Consider the following 19178-nt stretch of genomic DNA (forward strand, 5'->3'; position numbering starts at 1 on the left):
GTATGAACTCAGCAGGAAGGACAGCGGTCCCTCCGACAGCCTCCTCTGGACCTGCTCTGCTTCAGCTGCTGTGGAGCTGGTGTGCATGGGTGGCCGAAAGGCAGGCACAAGACATGCTCATATCCTTGGAAGTGTTTGCCCTACCGTTCTATGGAGACTTCCAGCTGTCTGAAGCTTCAGGTGCCCAAACTCAGTGATACTTTTGGTTTGGCCTCCACTGGAGCAGCTGTAGCTATGACCTGGCCCTTTGAACCAGAAGCCTGGGCCCCAACAATTTCTTGATAAACTTGACTTGCTGTTTTCCTCTTGCACTTGCACGCCTTGGGCTACTCCTGACCTGCCCTCCCAGTCCATTAGTGCCCCACTTCCCCTTGTAGAGTGTACTGATAGAAAGTGTGAAAGTCTCTGGAGGGATTTCCAAAAAACAGATGTGCCTCCAGAATTACATGAACATCTGCTCAGCAGAACTTTCAGACTTGGCATTTTGTCTACGTCAGGAAGCAGGATTTACTCAGAGAAGGGTACTCTTCTCTTATTCTGAATTTAAAAAAGAACAAGGAAGGAATCATAGAAGCAGGCCCAAGGAGCCTTAAGAAAAGAAAAACATGAAATCATAGAAGTCTTTATACACTCAAGGGAGAGACACTGTCCAGATTCTAAAAGTCCACCATACTACGACCACAATACTTTAATTCTCAGCTTTCTTTTAAAAAAGCATTTCCTGTATGCTTTGAAGTCTCTGTAGAGTGAGAATGACACTATCTTCTGAGTTTGTCCAAATTTATTTCAGTATGGTGGTGTATCAGCCCTCTCGGGCTACAAAAACTATATACAAAACATGCAGATCATCCATGTTAAAAAAGAAAACCAGGAGAAATATATAGCTAGATTGTTGAGGAAGGAGAAATGTTGGGGATTATGACACTAAAGTCCATATAAGTTAAAGTTCTAATTTTTACAATGTATTTTTTTAAAAAATCAGGTAATTGCTGTTTGTGAAATAAAACAGAAGCCCAAATGAAATACAGTTGTCTTCTGAACAATTTCCACCAACTATCTTTTTGGGAAGAAAAGAAAGAAACTTTCATTGCTATATTTTTAAAATGTCCACAAATGAAAACACAGCCATTGAACACAAAGACTATGAACAATCCCTCCAAAAGAGTAGGTGCTAAAAATCGCAAATCACAACTGACCAGAGTAATCATATTTAGAAAACCTAAGGTGTCATTTTCATGATCAAAATAAAAGTGGCTGAGTCATCAATATACTTCAAAAAAGCTTGAACTTTTCTTTGTGCTATAAAAGGATTGACAATAACCAAAACTTACATTGTTTGAATCCAAATTCTTTTTCACCCTTCTCAATGTATAACTTCCTAGTAATATAGGACAGCTATGGAACCATTCATCATGACCCTTGATTAGTTAGCCAGGTCCTCCCAAGCAGGGCTACCGAAACATCAACATAGAGGGGTCACTACATCCTGAGCTAAACCTCCAGCAAAGGAAGACACTGATCAACAAGCAATGTCCCCTGTGTGTCCCAGACTCCAAAGCAGAGCCATCACAATTCCCCCCAAACCCCCACAGATGTCCAGACCTCATTCTAACCTTTGAAAAACAGAGGGATGCAAGCCTGGGTATTTTTTTAAAGTTCAACAAGGAACCATTGCTTTAGAAACTCCTGATATAATTCTGTATAGTGTTCAGAATTTAAAAAGAAAAAGAAAGCAGCAGCCAAACACTAACCCTCATATGTGTGAAGCAGCTTTGTAGTTTTATTCAATGTTGAAACTAAAATGTCAATAAATAAGAAGTAAAAAGAAGAGCAAACAGAAATAGCTTACACAGTGTTTATTTGACACTGAAACGAAGAGCTTCTGTACAATAGAAAGCACAGTGTGTGCCTGGCTCTAAGGCAGGATGCTAAGAGACAGAACCAGGGTCACCTGGAGAACAGACAAATGCAGAGCTCAGAGAGGTGGGACATCCAGCTCGACGAGGGAGTCTTGGGAGAAGTGAAGCAAAGAAACTTATCTGCGTGAAGATAAAAAGGTGGGAGGGAAAAAAAAGTGGCCCAATGAGAAAAAAAAAAAAAAGAAAAAAGAAAAAAGAAAACCAAACCAACAGATGACAGCACCTGAAACACGGACAAGAAGCAGTCATGCAAAACCCACTGCCAGCCACACCCTTGGAAGGACGTCCCACCTGAGGCCGTCACAGGCTGCCTTTCAGCAAGGGTCCATTTTAAGAAAACCCATGAACAGAATTTAAAAACAAATTTTAAGCTATACTCATCTTTCAGAATATTTAATCATACTTGATGCAAAAAGTTTTTCCCAAAGAATCACCACATTTCAGTGCTGGAAAAGGCCTTAGAGACAGATGATCTGCTCCTCCCCCTCATTTACAAATGAGGGCTGAGTAGACTGCTCTCTGGTTTCCATGGCAACAGTCATGTCTCTAGGGGCTTTTTTGTTGAGTGTGGGGATTCTATAACGTCTAAGGCCACAGGCACATGCCATACTCCTCAAGTTATCATTTTTCCTGCATGGGTAAATGAATGACAAGTGGGCTTGGAAAATGACATTTCCAGCTTCAGTGGAATTTAGGGTGATGTTAGAATGAAGAACTCTGAAACATTCCAGGTTAGAATTTAAAGTAGTAGGAAAAGTTTAATATTGAAGTTTGGTTAGTAATACGTAAATTAGTTGTATCTGTTGAAGGTTCTTCTCATGATAACAAGACTACCTACTCCAACTCTTACTGCCTAACAGTAAAATCTGGGCCATTAACTCCCAGGCTCACATTATACAATCTGTGTTGAATTTCCCATTTCTTTGACACAGGTTGTGGTAAGTATTTATCGTGGGTATTTTAATTCTTTTTATGAAAACAGAAAATGAAAGGCTTGGTTACTCAGCAGAGGGTTCTTTTTACTCTAGAATTCTTTTTCTTTTTTTTTTTTTTTGAGATGAAGTCTCGCTCTGTCCCCCAGGCTGGAGTGCAGTGGCATGATCTCAGCTCACTGCAAGCTCCGCCTCCAGGGATCCCGCCATTCTCCTGCCTCAGCCTCCCGAGTAGCTGGGACTACAGGTGCTGCCACCACACCGGGCTAATTTTTTTTGTATTTTTAGTAGAGATGGGGTTTCACCATGTTAGTCAGGATGGTCTCAGTTTCCTGACCTCGTTATTTGCCCGCCTCGGCCTCCCAAAGTGCTGGGATTACAGGCATGAGCCACTGTGCCTGGCCTACTCTAGAATTTTTAAAAGTAAAAGAGATGATCTTTTATAGTACCACTGTTAGGGTTGTATTAGATCATGCCAATTTCCTTATCCTCAGATTCTCAATAACCTGACACTTTAAGGGTTCCTTCAATTTATATTTATTTTATGAAAATGATTTTGTTGTACTTAGTTGAATCTCAGGAAACAAATTTTGGTATTTCTTGAGACGTTCCTGTACAACAATGGCATGGCCGTCTAGTTTTACTTGAGTTTAGTTTAATTTCCTAAAAGGATAGTGCTCAAGGTCACTCATTCTAGTTCACTGCTCTAGTTTAGCACTTACAAAATAAAAGGATTCTGAAAAGAAAACGGTTTGTGTAGACACTTAATCTAGTTGGCCTTTATATTAGTAGAAAGCGAAAAAACAGTAACTATTCTAGGTTATCACAAAAAGGGTGAACACAAGAGTGCAAAGATGGAGATCAGGGAGCAAGGAAGGGATGGTGGTGAGTTTATTACATTAGCATGAGGGCAGCGTGTAAGCAGGCAGAGTGGATGCACGTTTACATGGAAGTCATATCGTTGAGAGCGTGGTCCAGCTCCTCGCTGATGGCTTTGTACTTCAGTTTCTGAGCGTACAGCTCGTCTATGACCAGGAAGTGGAAGGCAGAGGTGCAAGAACATGGAGAGTGATCAAGAGATGGAAGGTGAGTGAGGGTGGTGCGTGCACCATCCCAACACAGCAGCAAGAAAAGGGCAATGCATGAAGGGGTTGGTGCCGCAGCAGGTGGCCAATGCAGGAGGCGTGCGTTTTGTTTTAAATAAATTGAAACAAAAACAAAGAGAACAAAACCCATTAGAAAATAAAATGAGAAAGACTCAATACGAAAATCATAACAAATATGGTAGGTATATCAGTAAACCATGTTAAATCCTAAAAGAAACCACAGAAGGCTATCTCCTGGTGAGGGGACACAGGGGCTAACGGAACATTTTTCTTTTGCAAAGCTATATTTTAATTACACTGGAGTAGTCAGCCATCTGCAGCTATAAACAATGGAAAAAAAAAAATCCAACGGCAGTGTTTTGGAAGAACAATTTGTGACTACAGCCTGTAGTCCTTATCTGGCTCCACCTTCAAACCACTGACTTCCTGACCACACTAGACCACTGGGATAGCGATTTCTTAGTGTCATTTAAGCTACTCCTGTGGTCTTCCCACTCAAGCTGCCTATTATTGGTCCAGGAGGCTTGAAAAGCAATGAGCGCCACACTTTATATGGCAGTGGTATGGCAAGTCTGCAATCTAGTTTTGTAATGCTGCAGGTTTCAGACTTTGCTGCACTTTGGCAGATCATTTTGCAACCATTTGTCATTGTCTCTTCTCCACTATTTTGATTATCTGTACCAAACACTAGTTCCTTCCCTAATCCCTTCTGTGATGTATATATTTGTTTGTCTTTTTTCTTTCTTGTTCACAGCTAATCCTTCACAAACCTCAAAGCTCAACATTTAGGATATCCGTGAGATAGAGTGGTTATTACTAAAATAAAACCTAAGTGCCTTAGGGGAGAAGTGCTTAAGTATAATTTTTCCCTCCTCCTTCAGGATATAAAGTAGTTTGATAAGATAATACATGACTTAAAAAAAACCCCAAATCCTTACTTTGAATTCATACTTGGAAGAAGATGGGTTCTTCTAAAAACAAGTCCACAATCACCACATCATTCCCAATTTAATTAGGAAGTAACACTAAAGATATAAAATATACTGAGTCATTCTCACCTATAAGCACCTCACTCACAGTGAAAAATAAACCTGCCACACTTCTAATGAGCATGAAGTCAAGCTGGATGGCATCTGCCACTATGGCTGGTAGCTAACTAGTCACCTGGTGAGCAGAAGACTCAGGTTCATGAGTTTAAGAGCCACAGAGGAAAACCCCAGAGGACAGACAGGAAGAATGTGCAAGTGCAAAGGAGCGTATCAAGGTGGATGCCCTTGAATTGGAAAATTGTTTTGCCACATCACTATTCAACCAGAAGGATTAAACTAAAAACACTACTTAAGATCTTACCTTCTAAGTCATCAATGCTTTTCTCCAATTTAGTTACTGACCTCTCCGCAAACTCAGCCCGAGTCTCAGCCTGTAATGATTTATTTGAGTTAAAGTTGGGAAGTTTTGTGTTTCCCGCAGCTACAAACATATGGAAACTAGAGGATGTAAATGAAGCACATCACCCATAAAGTGGATCTGAGACTACCCGTCAGTTTCAGTCACCTCTGTGAGAAATGGCAGCTAGCACTGTACACACACTCCAAGGCAACCTTAGAATATTCCTGACTTGGATCACTAGAACTTTAAAATGAAAAGGCCCTGACCAGTTCCATGAAAACAAACTCATTTAAAATCCAGTTGGCTTCATCCACAACTCTCATATTACCTCCTTCAGCTTGTCGGAAAGGACCTTGATCTCTTCCTCATATTTGTCTTCCTTCTGTGAGTACTGTAATTAGAAAGAGCATTCCAGATGTCAGGCTGCAGCTCAATCTACTCATGGCTTCTCATGCAAAGAACTTGCCAGCCCAGCCAACAGATGTTAAGGATCTCTTAGGAGGTAATGGAACCTCTGATATCAAATGGCACACTGCAATACATTCTCTGCTTTCTTGCCTATTGTTTTACATGGGATAACAACAAGATAACTTATCCACTTGGCACTTGGTTTAAATTAAATTGATGACTCATATCCCTAAGATAAAATAAATTCTCTAGTTAATAAAAATAATTTGCTACCTAGTAACTCTCCAAAAATCACCTCACAATATTGCCATTTACTAAAATGTCTACTGTAAGTGTTGCTTTCACTGGCAGGGCCTCTTTGGAGCAGCTCTTAAAAGACGCCTTTCCCCCACACCATGCTCCTGGCCTACCTTCTCAGCCTGAGCCTCCAGTGACTTCAAGTTGTTCGTCACAGTTTTCAATTCTTCTTCAAGCTCGGCACATTTGCTAACGTTTTCGATCAGAGGCAGAAAGGGTGGGAGACAAGCCAAAGGAAGGAGGAGAGAAAAAGGAGAGGGATGGGAAAAAATGAAAACCGAGTCCTAGAGACGAAGGGCTGCCTGAAAGTAGCCAAATCATCGGGTATTAAAATGTTTAGTTTTGCCAGGAACACTGCCCCCCAACCTCGCAACAGCAGAAGGCAGGGTGACAAAATCCAACAACTTTGAAGTGCAATAATTTGGCTCCTTTTTTGGCTGCCCAAAGAGCATTTATGAAGGGAAAACAAAGGAGCATAAAGGACCAAGGGAAAGCACTTAAAGCAAGATATAAATAGCAGAGGGTGAAGTGAAGGTGCAGTCGTTATACCAAACGAACCAGTAGGCATTGGAAGCTGAAAGACGTCTGGGTTGCAGTTAAACCTAAAAACCACACATGAGCCATCAGTACCTTATCCTCTGCAGCCATTAATGCTTTCAAGGTCTGATCCATTATTCTTAATTGTTCTTCCAGCTGTCGGACTTGGCTGTTAGTGGACACAGGAAATGCACAAGGCCATTCACAAAATCAGTGTGCAGGTAAGGCATGCAGTGATACACGCATTCATACATAGACACCCCACACGAGTCCTCCATGTTCCATACTCGTGGCTCATCCACATCAAATGAGCACAAAAGGAGCCCGGAGCTGAAACAGGTAATGTGCAGCTGCCAGAAGGTCATGCTGTTTAGTCACTGCTCTGCAGCACCCCATTCGTGGCCTCCTGGCGCCGGGCCTGCTTACCCTTCTGAGAGCTCAGCCCGCTCCTCTGCACGTTCCAGGTCACTCTCAATGATGACCAGCTTACGGGCCACCTGCAGCAGGAAAACACAACACACACACCATGGATCTTGCAAGTTTTGTGTAGGAGGGCATGGGGGTAGCGATCAGATCCCATCAGGCACTAGGTTTTGTCTACAAACAATATGATCCTCTTGCTGGTAGACCGGAGAGAAGCAACTCTCCATTAGGAGTGCGAGCAGAGAGGAGATCAGAGGCTTCTGCTTAGACTCAGAATGGTTCGCTGTGATTGGGCAGTCTCAATTGGAAGTCTGATCTAGAACTGGCAGCCGGACCAAAATGTGGAAGGAGGGAGAAAATACAAATTCACAATCTCAAAAACAGCAGTAGGATGAGACATATACTGAAAAGGTGGGGGCTGCCGGGAAAACAAAATAAACCTAAGAACTCCTTCAATTTGATGGCTGATCTGTGCATCTACCTCCTTATTGCAGAGGAAGAATACGAGAGACACTAACGTGAGACAAGTTGGTGAGATAATTGACAAAATCAAATTTGTATTTAGTGGAAGAACCAGAGAGAGGAAGGGAGCCTCTGAAGCAGATCAAAACTTGTGAGCATAGTGTAATCTGAAGGTAACAGTGATAATAAAAAGGAGGGGCAATGCTGTTTCAGGATAGCCACAATGTGACCCAATAAGGAAAAAACAGAAATCTTAATAATCATATTGCCTCTTATCGCAGGAGGCTGTTTTCATGGGAACATGACCAGCAGCAAATTCTACTGAAAATCTGCATTGATCATAGTTCTCTACCACCCTTGAGAAGAGAGGCCTCCATGAATCCACTGAGACACTGTCTGTGGTCTCTAGGTTGCCCAATCTGGATGTGCAAGGTGACTCTGGGAAGAAGTGACTTGCACCATGAGAGCATGAGAGCCTCCTTTCACAAGACACAGGGCCCAACTCTCCCTTCTGGCCAAAGATCTTCTGTCCAGGTCTTTGTGGTTGGGGGAGAGGAGTTTTGGTCCTTCTTCCCAGTGCCACTGATCAGCTTCCTGATAAAGCCTGGGATCCCCTAGCAGGATTAAAATGAGAACTGTTCTCTGCAGACAAAGGAACTTTGCTTCTCGAAACCACCCGTGTCTGCCAACCAAGCAGATGGCCTCACTGAGGAATCAAGACTGTGCACTGCTCCCTGGCCTCCTGAAGGCCACTGTTGGAAGTCCACAAGGCTGTGGGCCCCAGGATCTGACCTCTTCATATTTGCGGTCGGCATCTTCAGCAATGTGCTTGGCCTCTTTCAGTTGGATCTCCTGAATTTCCATTTTTTCTTCATCCTTTTGGGCTCGACTCTCAATGACTTTCATGCCTCTGAAAAGAAAGACAAGCAGGAAAACCCAAGATTTAGAGCTCACCTTCCCAAATGCACACTGCACTGCTGTGGCCTGTGAGGCTCAGTGTAAGCGGTAGACCAAAATAGAGCACAGAGCTACTTTTATTTTCCAAACCAGGAAACAACAATTTCCAGAGCTAAAGGTGGAAAAAAGAGACACATTTCTCTCTGTTCATTCACTGTGAATGAACTCTCTCACCCTGAGTACTGATCAAACTATCAGGCATCTAACATTAATGATAAAAGGTACCATGTCAGGATCCTGTCTGAATCTTGGCGGCATGAAACCGGAAAAGCCAATATGCTTTACTATTAAAAAGATAACGAGATTTCTTGCCTTTCCTGTGGGAAGCCTCAGCTTGCACATGAATCAAAGCTAGAACAAAATCAAACTCATCTTTATATACCTCTTTCTACAAAGAATCTTCTTACCCTGCCAACCATAAGCAAAAATATTAGACTTAATAAGATATTAGAGTTAATATTAGATTTAATAAACTAGTAGACCCACAAAAAATGCTGGTATTTGACCATTTCAGACAAGTAATAATGGCAATTTCCTATGGTTCAATTGAATGCTTCAAATTAAGTTTTACCTGTAATGGAACCCTTTCATGACAGCAATGCTGGGAGACAGGCCTGACACTGTCCTCTACGCTGAGTGTATTAGGGTCCTACGGCATGGTGTTATGTTTCAGAAAAATACTAACTGAACTATGATATTTTACAGATATATGGAATAACAAGTCATGTAAAATGGAATTAATTTATCAAAATTTAAGTAGGCAGTATAAGTGAACCACTATTTTTTTATTTTTATTTTTTGAGACAGAGTCTCACTCTGTCACCCAGGTTGGAGTGCAGTGGCGTGATCTTGGCTCGCTGCAACCTCCACTTTCTGGGTTCAAGCGATTCTTCTGCCTTAGCCTCCCAAGTAGCTGGAATTACAGGTGTGCAGCACCACACTTGGCTAAGTTTTGTATCTGTTAGTAGATTTAGGGGTTATGCCATGTTGGCCAGGCTGGTCTCGAACTCCTGGCCTCAAGTGATCTGCCCACCTCGGCCTCCTAAAGTGCTGGGATTACAGGTGTGAGCCGCCGCGTCTAGCCCACTATCTTTTGATGAAGCACTGGAATACAGCTGAGGAGATCTGGGTCACAATCTTGGCTTAGCCACAAATATGCTGTGAGCCTTGGTGCAAGTCACATTCGTCTCTGAGCCCTAGTTTTCTCATTTGTAAAACTAAGGGACTAAATGACCCGCAAGTCCCCTTTACTCCGAAGTCTAACATTACCAGACTGCTTTTAAGGTGCACTAACAAGTATATTTCAGAAAGAAGTCAGCCACAAAACTGCTCTTATGTGTACACTGTAAGAGATGATTAGGCATGTTAAAGAAGTCCAAAATGCTTGGTTAGCGAAGAAACACTAAGCAGCAGTGGATAATGGCCTAAAAAGTTTAGCTAAAAATCTTCTTTAATCCTAAAGTCTGAAATCACTCTTTATACCTGGTACCTGGTGGCAGGGTCACTTCAAAGAGTGAGAAATGGACAAGATGACTGACTGCCTTCACTTGCCCAGGTCACAGCACAGATAGATACACATTCATTGTTCTGAGCCCTTCATGCTATGCCATCCCTCAAGCAGCAGAACACTCTCTCACTTCATGGAGTCTCTCTTGAAGTACTTCTATGCAATATGGCAAATCCTTAATTCCAACAGTTGAGCATAAGGGAAAATGCCTTCTAGACCACCCCAGGCTGTGCTGGTCTATACAAACCATGCTTTCCTTTACTACCACAAAGCTGAATCTTAGAGTAATAATTCAGCTAGAGCCAGATGACAGCAGAGATGGGCTCAGAACACACGAGCATCTGACTATCTGTGTGCACGTGTCTTGTGTGTATTATTGAGTCCAAGTTCAAAATATTTTACTTTTGCAGACAGTATTTCTGCTTTGTGTTTTTTCTTCCACCTATTTGTTAAGCTATTTGACAACTGATAGTCCACAGTTCCTTTATTTAGGCCTAAGCCTCCTTGGTATATTATAAAATTAAGTTATACTTTAACAAATGCACAACTGCTCTGCGGTCAGTAGGAATGAAAGGGCCAACTCGTATCCCTGACATTCCTCCTTTACATATCTGTCTGCCTCATTAGATGGTGAGCTCTGTGAAGGCAGGAACAAGATCTTCTTCTTTGTAACCTTAGGGCTTAGGACAGTGCTTTGGACATAGTAGGTGTTTCACTAATGCTAAATGAACAAAACCAACCGAGTTATACCTGGGATCAATAGAGGAAATGATCCCACCACCAGGGGACTGAAAAATTCTTAAACCTCAAAGATCCTAGGAGCCCTCCGGTTTATTCCACCAGGAAAGGCAGCTGCAAAAGATGGCTGATGGGGCATTCTCACCTCTCACTCTCATCTGCTGCCTTCTCAGCTTCCTCCAGCTTCTGCAAAGCTGTTGCCAGACGCTCCTGGGCACGATCCAACTCTTCCTCAACGAGCTGGATGCGTCTGTTCAGAGAAGCTACATCGGCTTCAGCCTAGGTAGAGAGAGTGAAAAGCATTTCAGAGTTGGGGAGAAAGTGAGGGTGGTAGCTTCCGGAAATGGCTGGGACTGCAATGCTGATTTCAGACAGGAAGATTGTCTTGTGGTGAGCTACCTTTAAGTGCATTACAAGCCCTCATCAACTCCAGAGTTCTCGGACACATTTATACATTGATTCATACAGTAAACATCCATATTTGTGTATACACAAATCTATACACACAATTCTCATCAGACAGATCATTCGCACATGCTCTTCCACATGGTTCCTTTCTTCCACAGATTTCAACACCCTGGCTTTACTTGCCTGTTAAACAAGAGCGTCATCACAGCCACCTCACTCACTGGGGGCCTGAAGTGTGAGACAAGACTTCCCCAGGCTCAGCCATGTAAGACAACAGCAGTACAGCCAGAAATCGGACTCAAGAGTTTCACGCAAGTCTTTTCTTCTAGCCACTTTATCAAAGGATCCTTACAAAGGAACTCAAATAGTTTAAAATTCAAGGGTTCTAAAATGCACACCACACGAAGGCCCAACACAATCCAGTAACCCCTTGTAGAATAACCGGCCTCATTGGAACAGAGCCAAGACAAATTTCCCAAGTGTTTTTGATGTAAGCCTATGAAATTTCTTCGAAGTCAAGGTTAATACAGGAAAAGTATCAAACTACTAAAAAGAAAAATAATACAAGTACTGTTTTTACTTGGTATCTATCTCTGAAATAAAATGTTGGTTTCTTTGAGAAGCAATGATTTTTCCCTGTCATAAGAAATTGTTGCTATGAGTCTCGGAACACTTGTAAGACCATGACGGTCCGTTATACACGCTTGCACTGGTGGCTGTTTAAATACTGTGCATGGAAGTGGGAGATGGAATTCACTTATTAGGTACAATACCCTCATCTGCTTTGAATGTATGTTCACTAAGGGGTGGGAGGGTTTTCAGAACACTTAGGAGTTTTCTAGAAATTACAATACACACTTAGGGACCCATGGTAATAGGATAACAAATTTCTCTACATACAGCCCTGTCTTTGCCACTGAACTGTAAGTTGCGTGCATCCAGAGAACTCACAGTTCTCTGCACAGAGTACGGGTTCAATAAGATAAGTAAAACCAACCTAATTTTAATAAAAGCAATGTTCTTAGCTTATGGATGCACAATACAGAGTTGGAAATGCAAATGTAGTTAGAGACTGTGGTCAGTCTTTAATCAAAGGAATCTGAGAACCTTCAGCTCTTTGCTCATCGAGATTTGTAAGATTTTAAATGCCAAGTTTTATCTGAGAAGACAGGTGAGTAGGGCATCTCCAACCATGGTGAAGGACTCTATAAAAACATGTGAATACACTTTTATCTTGACAAAAATGTAGTAATTGGTTGATGGAGGCAGGGAGCAGGGCAAATGTGAAATAAACCAGAGGAAGAGCATTTACAACTGTACTGCCTACGAAGTAAATCATCATCAGTGAACAGCTGGTAAATGGGCCCAGCTAGGAATTACTGGCAGATGACTGCTGTTTCTGGTGTGTGTGTGTATTGAAGAGCAAGGGTAATAGGATAATAAATTTCTTAATTATAGAGAAGTGTCTTTGAAAAACCATTAGGCATTTTTTTATTACTATTGCTGGAAAGATGCATATATTAAGGATACACTTCTGGGTCAGTTAAGAGTTCTTCACTTTTCTAAATTTTCATTTTCCAGTAAAATTCTATTCCTTTTGAGGGTGGAGGGGAACTCAAAGCTGAAGCAAAAACAAAGGGCAAACAAAACAAAACAAAATTTAAAACCACACAAAAAAACCAAGCACACAATCCAAAAGCCCCACAACAACAAAAAGCCTCCGCAGAGTGTCTAGGTTATGTGTTCAAAATTACTGTACACTTTCTCTTCTCTTCTCCTTTCTTATTATTTTCAATATGATGGCAAATATCCTTGTCACAGAGGCTACGGCCTATTAGAGCAATGCCAGCAAGATTTTCAAAACCTTTTTGTAGCTACCAAGTTCTAAGTTCTCTGCCCTGCTTTAGATCTGGGCCTAAACCTCAAGGACTTTGTACTCACAGAAAGATGACTGTTTATGCTTTGGGAAAAGAACCCTCTGGGTGACAGGTCTCTATCCCCAGCTCCCCACACAGCTGAGTCACCAGAAAGGAAGGAGACAGCACCTCATGTTCATTCCAGCCTGGCACATGAGATCTCCCTATCCAAAGGGCCCCCACCAAACCATCCGTGTCTTCCCTCCGATCAACCCCACCCCCATTCTTTCCCTTAGCTCTTGGCACTGTGTTTACAGAATGCTGTTGTCTAAATGCCACTCCTGTATTTCCCCAGGGTCTGTAGAACCTCAGACTCCTGGAAATCAGAAAATATGTCCTACAGGGATACCAGCCAGCAGGGCTTCATACAGGGTGCCCCAGCAACAACTGGGCATGGAGACCCATTTCTAGGTGCCAGTTTGTGATACAGAGAGAGGAATGGTAGGGCACACACAGCAGACCTGAGGGTGGCTGCCCCTTCCGGAGGAGGCCCTGTAAATCTAAAAAATAGAGTCTCAATTTTTTAACTAGAAGGATCCCTAGGCATTGTCCAGATCAGGAATTCCCACAAGTGACTAAGTGTCCGAATCAACCCAGAGATGAGCATTAAAAAAAAAAAAAATCAAACTTTCAGCTGGGCGCTGTGGCTCATGCCTGTAATCCCGGCACTTTGGGAGGCCGAGGCAGCTGGGTCATGAGGTCAAGAGTTTGAGACCAGCCTGACCAACATGGTGAAACTCTACTAAAAACACAAAAATTAGCCAGGCGTGGTGGCACATGCCTGTAATCCCAGCTATTCAGGAGGCTGAGGCAGGAGAATCGCTTGAACCCGGGAGGCAGAGGTTGCAGTGAGCCGAGATCACGCCACAGCACTCCAGCCTGGGTGACAGAGCAAGACTCTGCCTCAAAAAAATAAATAAATAAATAAATAAAAATAAAAAAAAATCAAACTTCCAGGCCCTGTCCCTAGAGATTCTGATTCAGGAGGTCAAAGGGGGAGGGCAGGAATCTGTACTATAAATAAACAATCCCCTTTGCCACCACCCAAAGAGGCTGGCCATTCTTCTAGCTCTTGACTAAAAAGAGGCGGCAGGAGGGAACTCTGACCCTGGGCACTGAAGTATGCGGAGGCCATAGAGCCATCAGTGGGAGACAGGATTAAAATCCAAGTCACCAGGCTCCTAGCATGCCAGCTCTCCACTTGTCACTTCTCCTGGCTTCCCGGAACGTCATGGAAACTTTGGAAATGGCAGTTCTCATTCCTGTGGTCTTTATCTCTTCCGACATCAGATTGAGGTGTTCTCTGGCCCCCATCCCAACTCCTCAAGAAAGGCCTCAGGGACAGACCCTAACCAGGACTAGGAGAACAGTTGCTGCAATGCAAATCATCCACTAAAGTGATTATCACAATCTTTTTGAAATTAGGCAGGATATAAAATTGAAAACTTCATAAAACAATGCTAATGGGTAATAGGAAGCTCACGTAAGGACACGGAACATAAGGACACGGAACATTTACTCCCTAGCCCAGAAGTCAATGCCTACTGCCCTAGAGGTTTCAGAGCAGGACAAGCAGAGGGGCTTCGAGGTTAAAGCCAGGACCTGGGAGTAGTATCTGAGGTACACCTGTCTTTATGGGAAAACCCTGGACCCATGACAGGCTCTGCAGGCCCTATTATACTGGCCTAGTAGAATTTTTGTTTGGTTTGTTAGAATTCAAGATATGTTTAATTTTATAATTTAATCAGGGCTACTTTTTTCTCTTTCTTATTTTTACTTTTTATTCTGATTTATTATGCTCTATGCTCCAAAAGCCCCACACCTCTCACCTTTACTAGCTTTTATTTCTGGTATTTTTTTTCTAAGTTTTGAGGTTATTTCGATATTTTCTAAGGTTCTTTTCATCATGGCACCTGGGGATTCTTAAGGACCTGCTGTTGCCTCTGCTGGTACAAGCCCATAGACATATGACCATCTGTTATTTAAAAGCAGATAGAAATAACAAGGCATTTGGGGAGGGTCAAGACCCCAGGCACAAATTATTTCTAGGCATGTAAATCACTCTTAGTGTACTAAGTTAGCTTTCTTCTTCTTCTTTTTTTTCTTTAAGATGGAGTCTAGCTGTGTCTCCCAGGCTGGAGTGCAGTGGCGTGACCTCGGCTCACTGCAACCTCTGCCTCCTGGGTTCAAGCGATTCTCCTGCCTCAGCCTCCCCAGTAGCTAGGATTACAGGCACGTGACACCATGCCCAGCTAATTGTTGTGTTTTTAGTAGAGGTGGGATTTCACCACGTTGGCTAGGCTAGTCTCGAACTGCCGACCTCAGGTGATCCACCCGCCTCAGCCTCCCAAAGTGCCGGGATTACAGGCGTGAGCCACCGCACCCAGTGGAGTTAGCTTTCTTCTAACAACAGCCCCATGTGCTGACTGCCAGTGAAGTCTTTCAATTTGGGATGATAGTTTCTTTTATTTCAAAAGTGCTATTGTGTTCTAACAATTAATGAACTACTCAAAAAAGAGACTGCTGTATTAGTCAAGGCTACCAATGTCTTCCTGCAGATCTGTTTTTAAATAACTTCCTGGTGCTCTGTACTTGAGGTGCCTTATAATGCATATGACCCTCCTCTAAGGTAACAGCCCAAGGGCATGCACCCCATTCCCCCACCCCAACATGGTACTATACAGAAATCAAGGGCATGCCCACCCCACCATAGTATAATATCCCAATCAGATTTGGAAAAAAAAAAAAAGAAAACTTTTACGAGGCTTAGATTTTCATGAAATCCAGATGTTTTAGCCAATACAACAACAGAAAATTTAAAATGGCAGTGACTTTTACTTTTTGAAAAAGTATTCCAGTTAAGGCTATTAAGAAAAAATACTGGTGGAAGAATATTATATTCTAGAAATCAATCCTCTGGAATATGTTTCCAAAGTCCTGACTGAACCGGAGTGGAACCTGGGATGATCAAAGGTCAGGTCTTTTTATTTTATGCAAACTGTAGTTATATGAAGAAGGTTTCACCCAACTTGCTGTGTAAGCCCAAGTGACCACAGCCAAGCTAAACTTCTGCCCTTATATGGTAAGGAAAGGGGGGAAAAAACACTGATGACATTAAGGGGCACTCCCATGGATAACAGATAAACACAACCTCCTGTGTGTGTGCCAAAGCCCATAATTTATGAGGCATATTTGTATAATGAGGGAGAACAGACATGAACAAGGCATTGTAGTGCCTCTGCCTTGCCTACATATGAAAGTGGAAATCGAGAGTATACATTCCAGTTACAGCCACTCTGGGAGTGCCAATGCAAGCACAAAATGCACCCTCAGTTTCCTATCCCGGAAATATTTACCAAGTGTAAAGAGGGAAAATGCTGGGAATTTTTGTAAATTGGTTATTTCCCATGATTTAATCATGTTATTAATTAAGAACCTTCTGGCCACAACTCCCTGTCTCCTTGTTTGCTGGATACTACTCAGAAAGGAAGATTCTTCTTGCCTTTTTTTTCTTTTAAATAATGAAAAAAGCAAACAAAACCCTAGTGGGTCACAAGATCTGGAGTCAATCATGTCAAGCAAAATAGCCTCATTCCAACATTTTGAAGGATCCACACAACTTGGAAACACAGACTAGGAGGAAGTAAGGGATGGCTGCTTTTTCCAAGGTAAGGGCTGGTTTAACAGGGCCTATTAACTACAGTCTGAACGTCTGAGTATTTGAATTTAGGCCAACTCTCTGGTCAAATATTTTTTGCAGTGGCTCATGGTTTTGTCACTAAACCTTTATCTTTGCTGCCAAAAGAAACTGTTACTGCTAGCTTAACTCACAGCCCAAGCTACATCTAAATACCTAAGTTAGCTACACTTCAGTTCCAATTTCAGAAGTTAGGAACAACTTGCAGCCTGAAAGTCTCTCTTCAATGGTCTGATCCAGTCCTCAAGGCTGTCTTAAAAGGTTCTGTGTTCAATCACCCAGGTAGACTGCTTGCAAAAATTACTTAAAATGAAACCACTTAAACCACTTTTGATATAAAGCCGTGAAAAGAATGAAAGTATTAATTATCTTTAGCCGACTGGCACAGGAAGAGTTCTGTTACAAAAACGATGTGCAAAAGATGCACATTAAAATAAAAGGAATAATGTGCCCTTCATAAAATTTATCTTTTGTGTCTAACATCAGTCACTAGGCCAGGAGTCAATACAAGGCTCTTCCGCATAAAGTCACACATACTCTTTCTTAGGAGGGTGAGAAGACCTCAAACTTCTACCACTAACACCACTTCAACCCATCAAACATGCCTACCAGCCTGTCCACTTCCTCTTCATTCAAGCTCCCCGCCCCAACAAATGTTGATTAAAAGCAGTAAGTGAAGTGTTTTATGATGTCATAAAATGAGCAAGCCATCTTTAAGACCCCTTGCTGGGTGGGGAACTGAAGGTGAAGGAGCACTGTGTTGCCAGGGCTGTGCAGTTTTAATGACAGTTTTAATGACAGCACTTACCCTGCTGCGCCAAGCACCACTGTACTGTCTGTACATAGTAACTCCTTTAACCGACAGGAAGATGCTGTTACTATCCACACTTTACACTGAAGGAACTGAAACACAGAGGTTAAGTAAATTGCCCACTGCTAGTAAGTAGTGGAGCCAGGATTCAAATTCTGACAGTCTGGGTCCAAAGTTCTTGTCCTTATCCATCATATTCTATATAGTTCAAATGGTTCAAGGACAGCTGCTAGCCAGTTAGGGAGTCGGAATTAGTTTACCACCCAGCCAAGTTCAGGGATATCCACAGGACTTTTGCTGACTCGTCCTATAAAGCAAATACTGAGAATTATCTTTTGCCTATTGATTTCCTTTTTCCTGCTTGTATTTTATCTGAAACTTTCTCTAGTTGAGCTTTCCTGTGAAGAGGACCATTTCAGATCTTGAAGTTTCTGTGGCCAGCCATACAGCCATTTACAAACACTTAACCAGAACGATTTACTCAACTCAGAACAGCCCTGTATATTAAGCACAGCAAGACATCATACTATCGCTTGTCATAACATTCCTAAGGTGTTTGTTTCAGTATCTTGATTAAAACACACGCAAACACACAAAATCGACAAATATCATATACTAGACTACCTTTGAAATCCTGTTCCTGTTTGCTGGATACATTTGCCTTGGAAGAAAGGAAGGAAGCCAGGTATTACATTTAACAAGGGGGAGGGGAAGCCCGCAAGAGAATACACCCAATAACTGTTGATATTTTGCCAACTTTTTCCAAGACTTGGTAACAAACGATTATCTATCTGTATGAGAGAAGAGGGAAGGAGGACTGCTGAAGAAAGGGAAGGGTGAAGGGTATTGTCCTATATATTAGCTCTTCCAGCACAACGCGGCGCTGTCAAGCTGTCAATGTCTCTCTACCACCTCAGAGACACAGGCCTCCGGGAAACCACAGGGTCGACGGGGACGGCGGAGTGTAAGCATCCCCAGGCCCCAAGTCCACAGTGTCTCTCCCACTTGATCTGTCGGCACCCCTTCTCAAAGGTACGGATCTCCAAGAGGAAGGGCCTCCTCCCACTCCACTCTCACAGTAAAGCAAGCCAGCAGCGCAAAGTGCACCTCCAGGGGACGCAGAGACACGACCGAAAGCCACCGCCCCAGAAACAGACCCTTCCTGGGAAAATGCTCCTTCCGGAACCTTCTCAACACCACCACTGCTTCCCCTGGGAGCGTTTACTTTAGATCAGCGAGATGGAAAGGAAAGGCTGAGAACAGGCCGGGCCCCTCCCCAGAGCCCGCCGCCAGCTGGCCCAGGTGCGCCAGGTGCGCCCTGGAGGCGTGGGGACGAGGGACGGGAGCCTGCCGGGGTGCCTGCAGGAGGGCCCTGCTGGGCGCCGCGGGGCTGCCCGGGGAGGATGCGCCTCTGGGGTCTGCGGGGTGATGGGTGGGTCCCTTACGGTCTCCCTCAGCTTCCTCTCGTGGTCCAACTCGCGCTGCAGGGTGCCCGCGCGCTCCTCTGCGGCGTCCGCCTGCTCCTGCAGGCTCCGGATCTTCCTCCGCACCGCCTCCAGCGAGCTACTCCCCGCCATCGCGCCGGACCGGTAGGCGGGCGGGTGGGCTGCAATGGGAGAGGCCGGCTGCTGCCCTGCGGACCCGGCTGCCGCGGCTGTCCCGGCTGCCCAG

At 43.3% G+C, this 19178-nt stretch overlaps 1 protein-coding gene across 22 annotated transcripts in view; it reads right to left on the bottom strand.

Annotated features, from left to right (window-relative positions):
* The window catches only part of TPM1 (tropomyosin 1 (alpha)), a 29253-nt gene that overhangs the window by 4194 nt on the left and 5881 nt on the right, over positions 1-19178 (bottom strand). For 4 of the 22 annotated variants that reach the window (XM_011940449.1, XM_011940455.1, XM_011940453.1 and 1 more), the window contains 6 exons: positions 10821-10954; positions 8266-8383; positions 7015-7085; positions 6165-6240; positions 5675-5737; positions 5308-5377 (listed from right to left, as the gene is read on the bottom strand). In XM_011940449.1, the coding sequence (XP_011795839.1) occupies positions 5308-5377; positions 5675-5737; positions 6165-6240; positions 7015-7085; positions 8266-8383; positions 10821-10954 (532 nt within the window). Of the gene's footprint in view, positions 1-1841; positions 3877-5307; positions 5378-5674; positions 5738-6164; positions 6241-6681; positions 6758-7014; positions 7086-8265; positions 8384-10820; positions 10955-18527; positions 18530-18952; positions 19173-19178 lie in introns of those variants that run through there. The other 18 variants (XM_011940450.1, XM_011940454.1, XM_011940443.1 and 15 more) reach the window with 13 other exon arrangements.

Source organism: Colobus angolensis, unplaced genomic scaffold (assembly GCF_000951035.1).
Source record: "Colobus angolensis palliatus isolate OR3802 unplaced genomic scaffold, Cang.pa_1.0 Scaffold19, whole genome shotgun sequence".
In the NCBI taxonomy this organism is placed as follows: domain Eukaryota; kingdom Metazoa; phylum Chordata; class Mammalia; order Primates; family Cercopithecidae; genus Colobus; species Colobus angolensis.